General features: G+C 37.7%; 1 protein-coding gene across 1 annotated transcript in view; it reads right to left on the reverse strand.

Annotated features, from left to right (window-relative positions):
- Positions 1–575: 575 nt before the first annotated feature.
- LOC150100317 (centaurin-gamma-1A-like) overlaps positions 576–15940 on the reverse strand; it is a 418649-nt gene continuing 403284 nt past the window's right edge. Inside the window, exons 18-20 of the mRNA XM_090402635.1 lie at positions 15831–15935; positions 15600–15687; positions 576–1554 (exon numbers count right to left, since the gene is read on the reverse strand). Of these exons, the coding sequence (XP_090258761.1) occupies positions 1351–1554; positions 15600–15687; positions 15831–15935 (397 nt within the window). The 3' untranslated portion in view covers positions 576–1350. The remainder of the gene's footprint in view (positions 1555–15599; positions 15688–15830; positions 15936–15940) is intronic.

Consider the following 15940-nt stretch of genomic DNA (forward strand, 5'->3'; position numbering starts at 1 on the left):
TTTCTTGAACTTCTATTATATGCAACTAATTATTTCAGTGAGCATGCACATAGGCACATACCAAGGAAAATATAATCTGATTAGGAGTTAAATATAAATAAATATTATAATCATGTAAGTCTCTGTGAAGAAAGATGGTTATCCACATAAGTGATAACAATGCTACAGTATACACGTAACGTTTCCAGTGGCTACAATAAAAGCTTAGCAGAAATGATGAAACAGTTGCATTGTTTTTAAATGCTTAACATGCATGTAATGCCAAAGTGAACTAAGTGAGGTTTTCAAAAAAATGGAGATAACACTTTTCTCTGAAAGAAAATTTGATGAACTTTTAACTGAACTAAACAAACTAAATGATATGAGCCATTCTACAAGCTAAATTTTTACTTGTTTTTCTTGGAATATAAAATCTTATGTAGTTCACCTTGGCAATAACAGCACTAAAATTTAGGTGTTAATAAAACAGATAACTGAACGATGGACTAGAATGCTTAGATCCATTAAAGTAATATCGATAAAATAAAATTTGTGCATTTTTTATATACAGCATTTCTTCATATCTTATAAAATAAATACTTTGAATCTCACTGATACCATTTTTATATCGGAAAAAAAAAAAAACAATTAAGATTTTGTTCCATTTAATAATCAGTTAAATGAAACTATTAAGAGTTTAAATAAGCACTAGAAATGCAAGAAGATGAATGCCCAAAAATTTCACAGGTATAAAAATTGAATGAAAATGCATTGAAATACTGGTTAAGAATGAACCCAGCATCCTTAGCTAATATTCTCTTTGCTTTTCATGACTCTAGCTATATGCAATTTTGATCAACACAGTCTACCTATAAAACCTTAAGCAACAACTTTTCAAAGCAATATTAATTTTTTACAACATTAAACTCTGGATAATAATCACCTGGCAATCTCGAGGAATAAGATCACGCTGTATTTCTTAGTGCATGCTACCTCTGGAAGTCTGGATCAACAACTTTATGTCTTTTTTGGTTGGAAGATGTCTGCCCAGCAGCACATACTACCTAAAAAATCTATCTGTACAAACTGGTCAGTCAGCACTGCTGGTGTAACACTTCTTCACCTAGAATAGTATTGGTCCATATGGAATTTATAATTTTCATTGGCTATGTACAGGTATTTAAATATTTACTAAAGCTTGCAGTGGCATGTTGCGCTATAATGCCACATCCAGGAACAACAACACCAGCCTCTTTATCATGAGGAAGGATGCAGGGATTCTGGCTTTCAGTTTTAAAGGAAGCCACTTTGGAATTTCAGTGAAAAATCACAGTTATAAAGACTTGTAGAAAAGTGGATACTGCACCAATGCTAGATAATGCTGGCAGGTAATTTATCAAACACTTCAGTTGGTTTTTTTGAGATACTTCCCCTGTGCCTTGGAAGCGTGCCTGAGTGAGGCTCAGGACATCCAGTCTGACGAAGTAATTCCTGAATTTCTTGAGATCCAGCATTTTTGGCATATACTAAGGCAGTCCTTCCATCTGCATCCATTGCTTTTACATTAGCATTGTACTGTAAAATATAAACAACATTTTACTACTTATATCAGATATGAGTTAAAAATAATTACATGCACCTGACATGACAATGTCAGCTGTCATGTAACTCACTATACTAAAATTTGTAATTGCCTACAATTAAATATATACTAACCGTGAAATTTTCTATATTTTCCAGTGATTTTTAATTGAAAATTATCCATATTATGAAAACAAAAACTGTGTAGCTTGTCATTAGTGAGCTTTTGACTTACATATGCATCTGAATAACTAATATTTTGAGACCCCACATATATCAGTCTGCAGTATCTCAAGCTTTATATAGGGATGAAAAACTTTTTTTTAAACCTTAAATTTTTCTTTCAGTATGCATGTATTTATACATGATGTCTATCTGATATTGGTTAGACAATGGGCCTGAACTAAGTATGTATTTTTTTTTTTTTTTGGGTGTGTGTATGCCCATTAATATATATACTGTATATATAGCTTGATTTTCTTTATCAACAGCTTACATGTGCCATACTTAAATATTTATATTTTCAGGAATGCTGCATTATATCATGACTAAAAAAAAAATAAGCAAATATGTCTAAGATTTGTCTTTGCAATTTGGTAAAGATATATTTGATCTACTAGCATTGGTATAGGATAATACTCCTGTTTATGTTTTAACAATTCTTTAAAAACCAAAGGATCTAAGATAATTTAGCAGAGCAAAATGTATTAATATGGTTTGATTATATTACTATAGATTGTTGGATAGGTATTCTTAGTAACACTATGAAGTATTGATAATATAGAAACTGTATTCATCATATAAAATACTATGATCATTCCATAAAATGCAAAAAGTTGTTTTATTGTGAACGAACAGTCTTCAGAAACTTGTTACAAAAACAAATGTTTTTCTACTTTATTATTTTGGCATTAATATCATTTGGCCTTTTATAATACTGTTTATTAAAGTATGATGTTTGTTTATGCATTTACTGTTCCTTATCTTTTGGATGAAATGGCTACATTTCATCGTCATCAAATTCCTGATGTGTACTCTCAAGGGATGTACAGGATATTATGATAGTACTACTACATGAAAAACTAACATCATTATTAACTTCCTATCTACAATTTTCCTTCAAATCAATCTGTTACCTGTCAAGACTCCAACATTATCAGATCTTATATTTCGATCTTCTAAGGCACTTTTTACTGTATCAATCCACCTACATCTTGGAGGTGGATTGATATTAGATCTGCTAACACATTCCTAGATGATAACATCAAGTTCTTTTCTCTAATATCCTCAATTTTTAATATGATATTGCCACTGATGCCATCTGTTCATGCCCATATTCTTTCTCAGTAGTCTCAAGTCTTTGGTCAAGTGTTTTATTTCTAACCCAGCTCACAGAGCCATAAGTTAAAATTGGTTTGAACACTGTCTTGTATACATATAATTTAGTGTTTTGACTAATTTCTTTCTTATTCCATATAAATTTAATTTCTACTTCCTACCATACCAGCTTTGTTGATTCTGTTGTCTATTTCCATATTTAATTTACCATCTTCACTAAAAATTGTGCCTAGGCAGCTGAAATGTTTTACTTGTTCTATAGGTTCTCCATTCACAATGCAATTGATATTTTCACTGTCTTTGTCTTGTTGACCTTCATAGCAAATTTATTAGAACAACTATTCAATTTAGTCTGGGAATCTTGAAGACTTGTACTGGATTTATTTAAAAGTATAACATCATCTGCATAAAGAGCTGAGGTCAACATCTCCAATTTTGATATCAGGTTTAATACTGCTTTTCTTCATAATGTGATTCACACAGATAATGAATAACAGAGGGGGATAATGTACATCCTTGTCTGACACCAAACCATATTCCTGTATTTCCTTCAATTCTAAGTGCTGAATTACAGCTTAAATATAGACCAAGTATTGCTTGATATAATGCCTCATCGACCATATAACTGTAGCATTTTGATTAGCTTTTCTCTTGGCACCTTGTCAATATTCCTTTTGCAGGTCTACAAAATTTAAATACAGATTTTTTTATATTCCCATGATTCCTCAACAATTTATTTGTCATAAAGTGAAAATCTGATCCTCACAGCCTCTATTTGGTCTGAATCCAGCTTGTTCTTCACCAAGCTTCCCTTCCACATCCTTCTCAACCATTTCTCAAGTATACTTGCATAAATCTTACCAGGAATATGCAGGGGGGAAATACCTCTGTAATTCTCATATTCAGTTTTATTTCCCTTTTAATATACATGTACTATGAGAGCTCTACTCCAGTCATCTGGAATTAGTTCCTCTGTCTAGGCCTTCTGGACTATGTAGTGTAGCCACTGTAATACTTATACCTCCATACTTGAGCATTTCTGGTTGAATACCATCTACTCAGCTACCTTTCCACATTTCAGGCCGTTGATGGCTTTTTCTACTTCAAGTTATGGATATGCATTCTGGACTGCATGCCTACTGAGTGTTTTTACCACTGTGCTGTCACTGATTGTTTCATTTAGCAATTTTTCAAAGTAACTACTCCATATATCAAGGATATTTTTTCTCCATTTTCATGTCACCTTTATCATCTCTAATTCATTTTATAGCACTCTTTCAACAGCCTCCAGAATATTTTGTTACCTTACTGATATTTATTTTCTATATCTTGCTAAAGTCTTCCCATGACTTTTGATTAGCTTTCTTACATTTGTCTCTGCATTCTCTAAGAGCACAAGCTGACTTATTTGAGAGTAACTTTTGATATGCTTTCTTCTTTTCCTTCACTGCCTCTTTAACTTGCTGTATCCACCATAAGTTCTGATTTTTCTGTCCTTGAAGAGACCACCACACCACATACCTGTCTGGCTGAATCAATCAGTTTTCTTCAGGGCTTGCCACTGAATCTCTAAGGTTTGATTCCTGTTCTCAAACTCTTTCATTTTTTCTTCAATAATCTTTGTGTATTTTAGTCTACAGTTCACACTTGAGAGCTGCTCAACTTTTATTTGCTTTAAAACTTTCTTACATGTTATTCTTTTCAATATGAAATTCAATTTTATCTTGCTCAAGACTAAATAGTGATCACTTCCAATTTCAAATCCTCTGTACACTTTGGTGTCCTGCACCAGGGAGAAAACATCGTTATCAACAATAACATAGTCAATGCGACTTTTCTTATTCCTTGCCTCATCTCTCCATGTGAATTTGTGCACATTTTTATGTTGGAACATGGTGTTAGTAATAACCAGTCCATGTCCTGTTCCTGAGCAGAAATCCAACAGATATTTGCCATTATTATTAGCTTTGCTCTTTTCTCCAAATTTTCCCAGAATATTTTTGTATGTCTGACAATCATTTCCCACTCTGCTATTTAGGTCTGCAACAAGGACCAACTTTTCCTTTTTCATTGTGTCAGTTTCTTTCTATAAAGCCTCAAAAAATTCTTCCACTTCTACCTTAGCAGAACCTTCTGTGGGACCATGGGTACAAATAAGTCTCATTGTCCAGTTCCCCATTCTGATAATTGCCCACATCACTCTACCTGAAATTGCTTGCAAGAAGATTAGCCTTGTATTTAGTGTTGAATACTATGGCTCGGAAAGATCTCACAGTTTGTCTTTTTTGTTTGTCACTCCTATTATGTCGATCTGGTACTTATCCAATTCCTCAGCTAGCTCCATTTCTTTGCCATTCAGAGTTCTTATGTTTATAGTACTGATCTTGAACTCTGGTGATGTTGAGTTGGGATGTGTTTCAGAATTTGTTCCAGTAGCTGACTTTTCGCTGTTCACCCTGGTTCCCTGGTGAAAACAATGGGGACGTTATTTAACCGAGTGATGCCCCAGCTGGCATGAAGTTCTGTCATGTTGTACAATCATTTGACATTGTGGTTTAAGCTAATTAGAATACAATTTGGTTGGCTAAATCCCAAATTACCAGCCAATCCTCGTTTGTTCAGTAGCCAGGTAGATAACTAACAGGATGCACCCTGATAAAATGAGGATTAGACAATCAGTCTAATTGTTTCTCTGGTCGTTTCTTCACATTTCTTTAAAGGCTATGTGGAGGTCTCCTCTCAGTTATACAGCTTTGACCCTTATACACTGTGCAATACTTTGAAGGTTTAGATGAAGTAACTTATTTTTTATAGTGCTAACTACTATCCAGTTAATTCGAGAAATATATGAGCAATAAAGTATTCCAAAATTCTTTGCTTTTCAGGCTTGTACTTATTTTGGAAACCATGATCTATAATTAGTGAGATTAAATGTGGAAAAATCATGTTATCTTTTAAATATACACATCTGAAAGGATGTATTCTTTGCATTATAGGATACCAAGGCTATGAAGTCATTAGCCTCCTTATAGAAGTAGCTTAGTCATAAAGAAACTTCAAGTGTATGCAAAGTTTTTACATGGATAAAGGATTAATAAGATAATTTCTTGTCAAGTTTATCTTTTAAATACTTCTGGAGATATTATGATTAAAAAACAAACAAACTTGAAGATATGTATAAAGCTTGGTTAAGTATGGTGTTGTTTTATCTTAGTGTCACATTTAAAAGTTTGTTTGCGATTTTAATGCTTGGAGAATATAAGTTGGATTCCTAACTACAAATGTTCATAGCAGTGCATGGTGCCTGTTGTTTCATAGAATTTTCATACTAAGATGAATTATGGAAAAATACTTTATTTTGAAAAAGAAAAAAAAAAAAGCTGAATTTTTTTATTGGTCGCAGCCACGAAAGTTTATTCATAAACCTATAGTACATTTGTATTGTGGGTAGGCTATGATTTTTTTGATTTTATACGCATTTTTTACAAAGTTCAGAAACACTGCTGTTGAGCCAATCATGGAACTTTTACAAGTCACTTCAGGTCTCCAATAAGCAGGTCAATGAAATTCATCTTCTACCTAAAGGCAATTCAAAACAATCACAAACATCCATGTCCACAGTGGGATTTGAACCTGCATTCTGTTGGCTGGAGAGTAGATATGCTAATCACTTGGCCAAGCAGGCTAGCAAAATGAAATGCAAGATTAGGTAAGTTTAGTCCAGTGATGTCCATTTCCTCTTACAATTCATCTTTACTGCTATTTAAGGCAAAGAGGTTACTTCATTACATATGAATAGCATTTCATTACAGTGATATATAAAATGGCTTCATATTTTATATAGATTTAATGTGGTAAAGTATATCTAAACAACAGCACATCTTACACTGACTGGCCCATAATAAGAATCATCAATTAAGTGCAAAGCAATTAATCAACTGAAAACTTGTCTCTATCCCATCTCCTATATCCGTGTAAAGAAGAGCATATTTTCCAATGATAAGTACTGTATTTACTTGAATATAACTCGCTCTTGTATATATCTCGTACCTCTTTATAGAAACTTTATAGAAAAACAAATTAAAGTTTTGCATATACCTCGCACAAGAGAAAAGTTTAAAACTTTAAGAAATATATAATCAATGTTGTTATGGCAGTTTCAGATATTTTGGAATTTGATTGAAGAGAATCATTTTAACTCAACAATCGTCGGCTTGCCTTTGTTGTTGAATCACGTGTTCTTTTATTAATATGGCACCAATCATATGCATAGAGATGGAAGCAAGACTTCTACTTGATCTTGGATTACGTGGGGGTAGAGCCGTGAATGAGGTGCAGTTTAGGTTCTATATGGAGTGGATGATTTTGCTACAAATAACTGCCAAGAGTTTTTTTTTTAAAAAAACCACCATCTCTAATTCCCTCTAATCTAATTCATCTCTAATTGAAACAAATGGTCATCTACTGATGACCATTTGTTTTAATTTAATTACAGAAGCATTGTCGCTAAAGATTCAAATATATCGCATGATGAAGGTGGGCAGCTGATTGCGTAAATAACATTGATAATTAAAATTTAAAGGCATTCATCACCATAAACAATGTGAGCAATTATAAATTATAATTGAATATAAAAACTAAATCAATGAATACATTGATTTAGTTTTTTCCTGAAAAACTTTAGTTTCTGAAAATCTCCACATATATCCATCGCCAGGATTTTTTAACTTTAATTTTGGGGAAAAAAGTGAAAGTTATATTTGAGTAAATATGGTAAGTATTTCATCCCTTAAGTAAGAACAGGTTAATAATCTTGCATAGGAAAATAATTGTCAGTGTGTGTGTGCAATATAATTAAGCAAGAGATTTATAAAAAAAAAAAAAAGATGATGTGGAAGTAATACCATGTGCATAAGGATGATGTCAGTTATGATAATTATAAGCAGCAGACCAGAAGAGTCACAAGTGTTGTATGGATAGCTAAGTCTGAGTATGAAAAGAAGAAATTAGCTCTACAAGTTAAAGACAACCCAAAATAATTTTTATTGTTATGTCGCAAGTAAAAGAAAGAATGAATTTGAAAGAATAGCTACTGAATACAGATGGTATGCAGGTGACTGATGCAGAACTGATTGTTCAATTAATGGGCAGCCTTTTTGCTAAAAGCTATCAACCTGGTATATGTAACATTGAACTCATTGCTACCTCCTCACCGTATGAGGAAACTCATGTATGAGAAGGAAAGAGCTATTGCACAAACAGAATAAGAATTCTGCAATAGGAACCACAGATGCCGTATATCACTCCGATGCTTGATGATGTGCCACACCAGTTCTTGCCATATAGTCCTGTTGTATGCTTTTCTGGAGGCTTCAACTCTCTGAAAATCACTCACTGCACACAAATCATCCATCCAGTTGATTGACGTTCTGCCCCTTCCTCTTTTTCCAGGAACTTTACCTTCTATTACTATTCTGAGAAGTCCTCCTTCCATCCTTTCAATGTGTCCAAAATATTTTAACTTTCTTCTGTTAATATCCTTAAGGAGCCTTAAAGTTCTACTGATCTTTTCTAACACATTTCTTTGTCCAAGGAGAGCGAATACTCTGAGTTCACAAATCAGTGGCTTGAGAAGACTCCTCTCATCCACCTTCAACAAGCTCTTAAACACCCAGCTAAAAGAATGTTCTGAGGTTGTTTTACACATGGCAGTCCAGGATTCCTTCTAACGGTGTGATGAAAAGTGACTGATACATAAAAATATTGAAGAACAGAGTAGTCCCAAAGATCCAAAAAGACAAAGAACTCATCTTCCAACAGGATCTTGCTCCATGCCATGCTTCATAAAAAGTGAAAGAGTTCTTCATAATCACATCTGATTGCTTCAATGGCCAGGTAACTCTCTCCTGACATGAACCTAATTTGTGGGCCATGGTGAAAAAGAGACTTGGAAAATTAAATTGTGATATAGAGGATAACTTAATACAATCCATTATAAAAGTATGGTTTTGAAATGCACAAATAAGAAAAGTGTGTTCTATGTTGGTAGGGTCCATGCCTAAGCGAATTAATGAACTTATTAGGAACAGAGGAGCACTTATAAATTGGAGTTTAATTTTTGTACTTATTTTCTTAGGAAATTAAAATTTTTCTTTAAAATGCAAGTGTTTGGATTAATTTGTTTGCTGCTGTATATCACTGTATATTCTATATGTTTTCACTGAAAATATACACAGAATAGCATCACTGAACACTTAGCTTAAGCATTTCCAGATAATCCATCTTATTTTGTTCTGGTCTGTGAGTTTGTTCAGGAACTGTGGATGCCAGCAGTGCATAGGATGGGAAACCAAGATCTTCAGATGTTTCAGGTGAGCAAGGAATAATTTTTAAACTTTCTAACATGTGCCATGTTGTATTTCTCTTCTTGAAATATTGGTGCATTATGAATAATTAGCAGTGACAAATATTTACATTTATCTCTGCAATGCAATGCTGCTTTTGCTGATTGCTCCCTGTAAAAGCTATTTCTCAATTTAGCCTATATTATTTACATATAGAGTTTAAAAAGCAATTGGATATTCAAGAATATATGCTGTCACAATCATTTCACAACTATGACTTCACTTCAATTAGCTATTTCCCCCCCCTCCCTCACCTGAGGTTAGGAGGAATTAACATAAGCATTCAGTTGTACACTTTTTGTCAAGGCTACTGGGCCAGCTGGCCTTGTATCCGTGTATGTGTGTCTATACATGCATATGCTTCTGTTCTATTAATATCACACAAATTTATATTGGACATAAGCCAAGAAGTGGGAACAATATTCCTTATACTTTATCACAATGTTTTTTAAACTGCAATATAAAGGCAGCAGCATCAGAATGGATTTAATTCTTCATTTCTTAGCTTGCTGATTTATCTGTTGCTCTATTTTTTAGACAAATATTACCAAACTAATGCAGAGAAATTATCTTAACTAATCATTTACAAATCTTATTAAATTTAAAGATTAAGCATAGGTATACTGGTATATTAGTGTACCTATAAGAGATCTTGGGGTGATGCTGGATAAGGATCAAAATAGAGGACACTGACTTGTAGAAGTAAGAAGATTTTTTGTTCCATTGTATAAGGCACTGATTTGGCCACTGTGCACAGATTTGGTTGCCTAGTTTTCAAAATGATGAAGACATGCTGGAGAGGGTCCAGAGACGACTGACTAATGTAGTTTCTGATCTCTGGAATGTTGAATATGAAGAAAGGTTGAGAAGATGCCCCCCCCCCCCCCACCCCCCCCCCCCCCCACCCCCCCCCCCCCCCACCCCCCCCCCCCCCCACCCCCCCCCCCCCCCACCCCCCCCCCCCCCCACCCCCCCCCCCCCCCACCCCCCCCCCCCCCCACCCCCCCCCCCCCCCACCCCCCCCCCCCCCCACCCCCCCCCCCCCCCACCCCCCCCCCCCCCCACCCCCCCCCCCCCCCACCCCCCCCCCCCCCCACCCCCCCCCCCCCCCACCCCCCCCCCCCCCCACCCCCCCCCCCCCCCACCCCCCCCCCCCCCCACCCCCCCCCCCCCCCACCCCCCCCCCCCCCCACCCCCCCCCCCCCCCACCCCCCCCCCCCCCCACCCCCCCCCCCCCCCACCCCCCCCCCCCCCCACCCCCCCCCCCCCCCACCCCCCCCCCCCCCCACCCCCCCCCCCCCCCACCCCCCCCCCCCCCCACCCCCCCCCCCCCCCACCCCCCCCCCCCCCCACCCCCCCCCCCCCCCACCCCCCAAAATGCGCAGCGGCAATTAGAGCACCTGCAAAACTCTTTCCAGAGTGATTCAGCTAACATAAATAAAGAGTGGGAGAGTTTCTGAAATGAAGGAAAGAGTGTTGTATGGTGACTCGTTATTAAGAGGAGTGATAGATGGGAGTGTAACTAAATCGTACTTACCGGGCGCAAAATTTAAGGATGTAAGTGAGAGTATTAGAGTGCAAAAACAGAGGGTGAAAGAATTAATAGTTGTGGCGGGTACGAATGAATTGAAAGGTGAAAAATTTTTTATGAGAGAGGACTTGAAAGTATTGTTAAAGGTAGCGAAAGAAAAGAGTGACAGAGTTAGAATGGTGAGTCTGTTGTCGCAGTATGACAGAGAGGAGTTTAGAAGGAAGGCCATAATCGCAAATGACATTATGCACAGGTTATGCAGACGGTGTGGTGTGGAATTCGTGGACGTGTGGAATGAGTTTGATGGGCGAAAGGACTTATACAAGATGGATGGCCTGCATTTGAATGGACTCTGTGTGCGGAGACTGGAAAAAGTGTTGCTGAATGAAGTAAAAATGGATGTGCAGAACCAGGGAAACTAGAACTACCAAGGAGGGGGGGGGGGATTTGGATATGCGGACATCAGTCAGACAGTTGAGTGTAAGAATGTATATAATGTACCCGAGCCAGCTAAGGACAAAAAATGGGAATGGGACATTTAGAATAACGCATCAAGATAGGGGTGGGACAAAGGGATCACTGCATTTCATGTATACTAATGCCAGGAGTATTAGGAACAAGAAGGAAGAATTTTTGGCCTTGATTGGCTCTCCCTGGCCACAGGTTATTGGCATTAGTGAAACATGGCTGATGGAAGATGATATAGTTAGTGGGATAGAATGTGTAGGTTATAGTGTGTTTAGGAGGGACAGAGAGAATAAAATAGGGGGAGGGGTGTTATTGATGATAGCCGATGAACTGCAGCCAAGGAGAATTGAAGTTGTATCGCAGGATAGTGAAAGGAGCTCATTTGAGGCTATTTGGTGTGAGATTGAGACTGGCAGAATAAAATATACAGTTGGGTGCTGCTATAGACCAGGTGATGGAATAGATGTGGAGATAGTATGCATAAACAAATTGATGAAATGAGTGGAAGGAGGAGAGGACACATGTGAGGAAGGAAATGGATTTTATTCAATTATTAAGGGATAACTATCTGTGACAGCATGTAATCGAAAATACTAGGGGTGTGAGAGTGCTTGACCTGGTAATAGCATCTGAGAATTTGACTGTAATGAATATGACCATGTTGCCACTTATTGGTGAGAGTGATCATAAGGTCTCTGACCTGGGAGGTGGCTAAAGGTGTGGAATTTTTGATTAAGACAGGGTATATGTGGAATTATCGTACTGGCAAGTATGACAAGCTTAGGAGATTGCTTGGATCAGTGCCATGGCATGTACAACTGCAAAGGCTGGATGTCGACACAGCATGGGAAGTGGTCAAGGAGCATTTACAGGAGGCTATGGCTGATTGTATACCTAGGGTCCGAATAGTAAAACAAGTAGGGGTCAAATGGATGAATAACACAAGTAAGCTTGAGCTGCAAAAAAAAAAAAAAAAGAAACAACTGTAGAGGGAATTTAAAGAAAGGGGTGACCTGCAGGCACATGAATGGTATAAAGTGCAGGCCAGAAGGGTAACGAGTGTGGTAAAAAAAGCAAAAGCAGATTATGAAAGGAAACTAGCTATGGAAGCAAAAGAGAATCCCAAACAGTTCTTTCAATATGCTGCAAGCAAGAAAAAACTGTACACGGCAAAATGATTTTAAGGAATGACGATGGTAAGGAGGTCACTGAATCAGTCGATATAGTGGAGTTACTGAGCACGCACTTTGCAAAAGTATATCATGCAGGTGGTGACATTGAAGAAATGAATGAACCATTAGTTTATACAGGAATTGTAATGAATGAAGTGGAGGTGAATAGTCTATTACAGAACCTTAATGTGAATACATCTGTGGGATTGGATGGTATACCAGCACGGGTCTTGCGTGAAGTGGCTAAGGAATTATCAGTGCCCTTGACTATGTTGTTTAATCTGAGTCCCGGGTCTGGTTTAGTCCCAAAGGTGTGGAAAGAGGGGAAATAATTTCACTGCATAAAGGAGGATCCAAGACTATGGTTGCAAATTACCGACCGATCAGCATATCAGGAGTTGTTGTCAAGGTCTTGGAGAAAGTAGTCAAAGGAAAAATACAGGAATGGATTGATGAAAATGAGATACTGTACAGGGGAGAGCAATGCTTTGTGAAGGGTAGATCATGCCTCAGTAACTTGCTCAAGTTTTATAACAAGGTGATGGCTGAACTGGATAAGGGGTAAAGGTTTTACAGTGATACTGCTGGATACCACATGGAATTCTAATCCGTAAACTACAACATATGGGAATGGATATAGGGTTGGTGAGATGGATAGGTGGGTGGTTGATGGAGAGATATCAAAGAGTAGTTTATTCAGGAGTAGAGTCCAAAAGACGGCCTGTGACTAGTGGTGTGCCGCAGCGTTCTGTTCTTGGACCACTGCTGTTTAATCTGTTTATTAACGATATAGGGAAGGATCTAAGTGGAACAGTTCATTTGTTCGCTGATGATGATGCAAAGTTGGGTAGGGTGATAGTGAATGCAGAAGATGTCAAAATCTTGCAGGATGACTCGGATAGATTGAAGTTCTGGGCTTAGGAGAATGGATGTCAATTTAATGTGACAAAATGTAAGGTTATGCATTTTGGGGTGAAAAGATTAGCAGCAGTATACCACATTGGTGGAACTGTACTCCAAGAGATTGATGAGGCCAGGGACTTGGGAGCGTTGGTGGATAGGGAGATGAAGTTCAGGGGGACACATTGCAAAAGTAGCTAAATCAGCTCATTTGGTTGTTGAAAAATACCTTGATGAGCAGAGACAAGCAAGTTATTGTACCTCTGTACCGAGCCTTGATAAGACCTCATCTCGACTACTGTGCCCAGATTTGGTCACCTCGGTTCCTTTTTGATGGGGAGGAAGTGGAGAGGATCCAGAGGTGAGTGACTAAGATGATAGCAGGTCTATAGAATGAACCATATGAGAACAGGTTGAAGATTTGTGGGTTGCAGAAGGTAGTTGATAGGCGGAAAAGAGGGAGATATGATTGAGACATTCAAATTGCTAAAGGGATTCTATAGGATTAATTCAGAGGATATTTTTGAGAACAGGACTGGTGGTGAGAGAACTAGGGGACACCAATGGAAGCTGGGCAAGAGTGTGGTTAGCAGAGGTGTTAGAGCTGGGTTCTTTACTTTTAGAGTGGTAAATGAGTGGAATAAGTGCCAGAGTCTGTTGTGGGTGCTATGACGGTGATAGAGTTCAAGGCAAGGTATGATAGATACTGTGAGAATGCCGTATAGTTGTGTGGACATGATGTTTAGGGCCTCCCTCGATGAGTCTAAGGACTCCCTGGAGTCACCCGAAATAATAATAATAACTTGCAGTGCATAAACCTTTAATCTATCAGTAAATCCTTTACAGCTTTCGCACATATAATACAAACCACATGTAAAACATGTATATAGTAGCACTCAATGTTCAAAATGCCCCCCCCCCCCCCCCATACCTTTCATCGTTCCTGTTGTGTGTGTGGCGGCACACACACACACACACACACACACAACAGGAACAATGCCACTGGCTGCTCCAAATCCACCTTCAGGCTGGCAGTGTTGTTTCTTGCAGGCCAACAGATTCAGATAGAGACTTCCAGATTGCCAATCAGATGGTAATATGTGGTTGGGCACATTCGCCTTCAACCACTATTGTGTGGTCCTTGCTTTGTGTACAGGGTTCTGAGTGCTGTTGTAGGGTCCACTGCCAACAGTGAAACTAGGTGTTCACAGTGTCTTGATACACTTTGGTGGAGGTTTTGATCCCTTTCTCACAGAAATGCAACTATGATGCCCTCTGATACGTCCCCCTAACCAAACCATCACTGATGTGGGGTAATGACCTCTCTGAATCCTGGGTGATATGATACATGGTGTACGGCCATCTGGTTGCACAGCATGTATCATATCATCCAGGGATTTAAACGACTCTTCAAGGTGAAAATCTTCTCATCTGTGAAGAGGATATCTCTATGTTTGTTGTTTACACATCACCAGAGAAGTGCCTTTGATTTTAAATATCTAGAAAATTACATAAGCCCCAATGAAGAAATTGACATTACATATAAAAAGCAAAAATTCCTAGCCGTGATTGGAACTTTGAATAGACACTTCAGTAAACAGATGTCTAGAACAACCCAAATAAAACTATATAAAATAATAGCCAAACCAATTCTGAAATATGGCAGTGAAACATGGACTTGGGGAGAATGAGATAAAAGACAAGTGGAAGCTACAGAAATGAAGTTCTTAAGACCGCTCACAGGCTATAAAAGAATAGACAAGATAAGAAATGAAGAAATAAGAAAACAGTTATCCATAATTAACATAACAGAAGACATCATAAGCTATAGAAAGAACTGGAAAAACCACATAGAAAGAAGGAATGAAGACAGGTGGCCAAATATTGCTTAGAAATATAAACCAAAGGGACACCAATCAAGAGGAAGACCCAGGAGGAGATGGGTAAAAGACTTTTAAACTCTTGAAAGCGTTACAGGCAAACAATTGCCTAATACTGGAAGCCAAGAAGAAGATGAAAGTTGTGATTGACTTCCCCCCCCCATGTAATAAGACTAAGAGTATCCTGAATTTCCAACTGATCAGGACTAGGTTCCCTGAATAATAAATTTATATTATTCCGACTTGACTGTGGATAAACCACTCCTTGGTTCATGACTGATTAAAACCATTATGCGAATTTTGATTAGGTTAACAAAAAGCATTTATTAACCTAATGAAAATTCACAGTCTTATTTTGAATTCTATACTGTTTTCTGTCTCTTGCTAAATATAATTTCTTATTTTCTGCTACATATCCAAAACATTTACTTGCTCTAAGATAATGACATACACTTTCTTAATGAAACTATATATACACTACAGACTGAATGATCATTACTGATTATTACTATAATCATCTTAGTAAAAGATTTCATTGAAGGTTTTTAGACTTACAAAGTATACTTAGAAGACATACCTGCTGGAATTAGGAGTGGGTTTTGCCCTTCCTCTGGTATTTCCTTCCCAAATATTATTAGCTACAGTATTGCCTAAGGACATCATCACAGTTATATGTTCAGGCCTACA

The sequence above is a fragment of the Typopeltis vanoorti genome, chromosome 13 (genome assembly GCF_054136105.1).
Source record: "Typopeltis vanoorti isolate ZY-2024b chromosome 13, IOZ_Tvanoo_1.0, whole genome shotgun sequence".
In the NCBI taxonomy this organism is placed as follows: domain Eukaryota; kingdom Metazoa; phylum Arthropoda; class Arachnida; order Uropygi; family Thelyphonidae; genus Typopeltis; species Typopeltis vanoorti.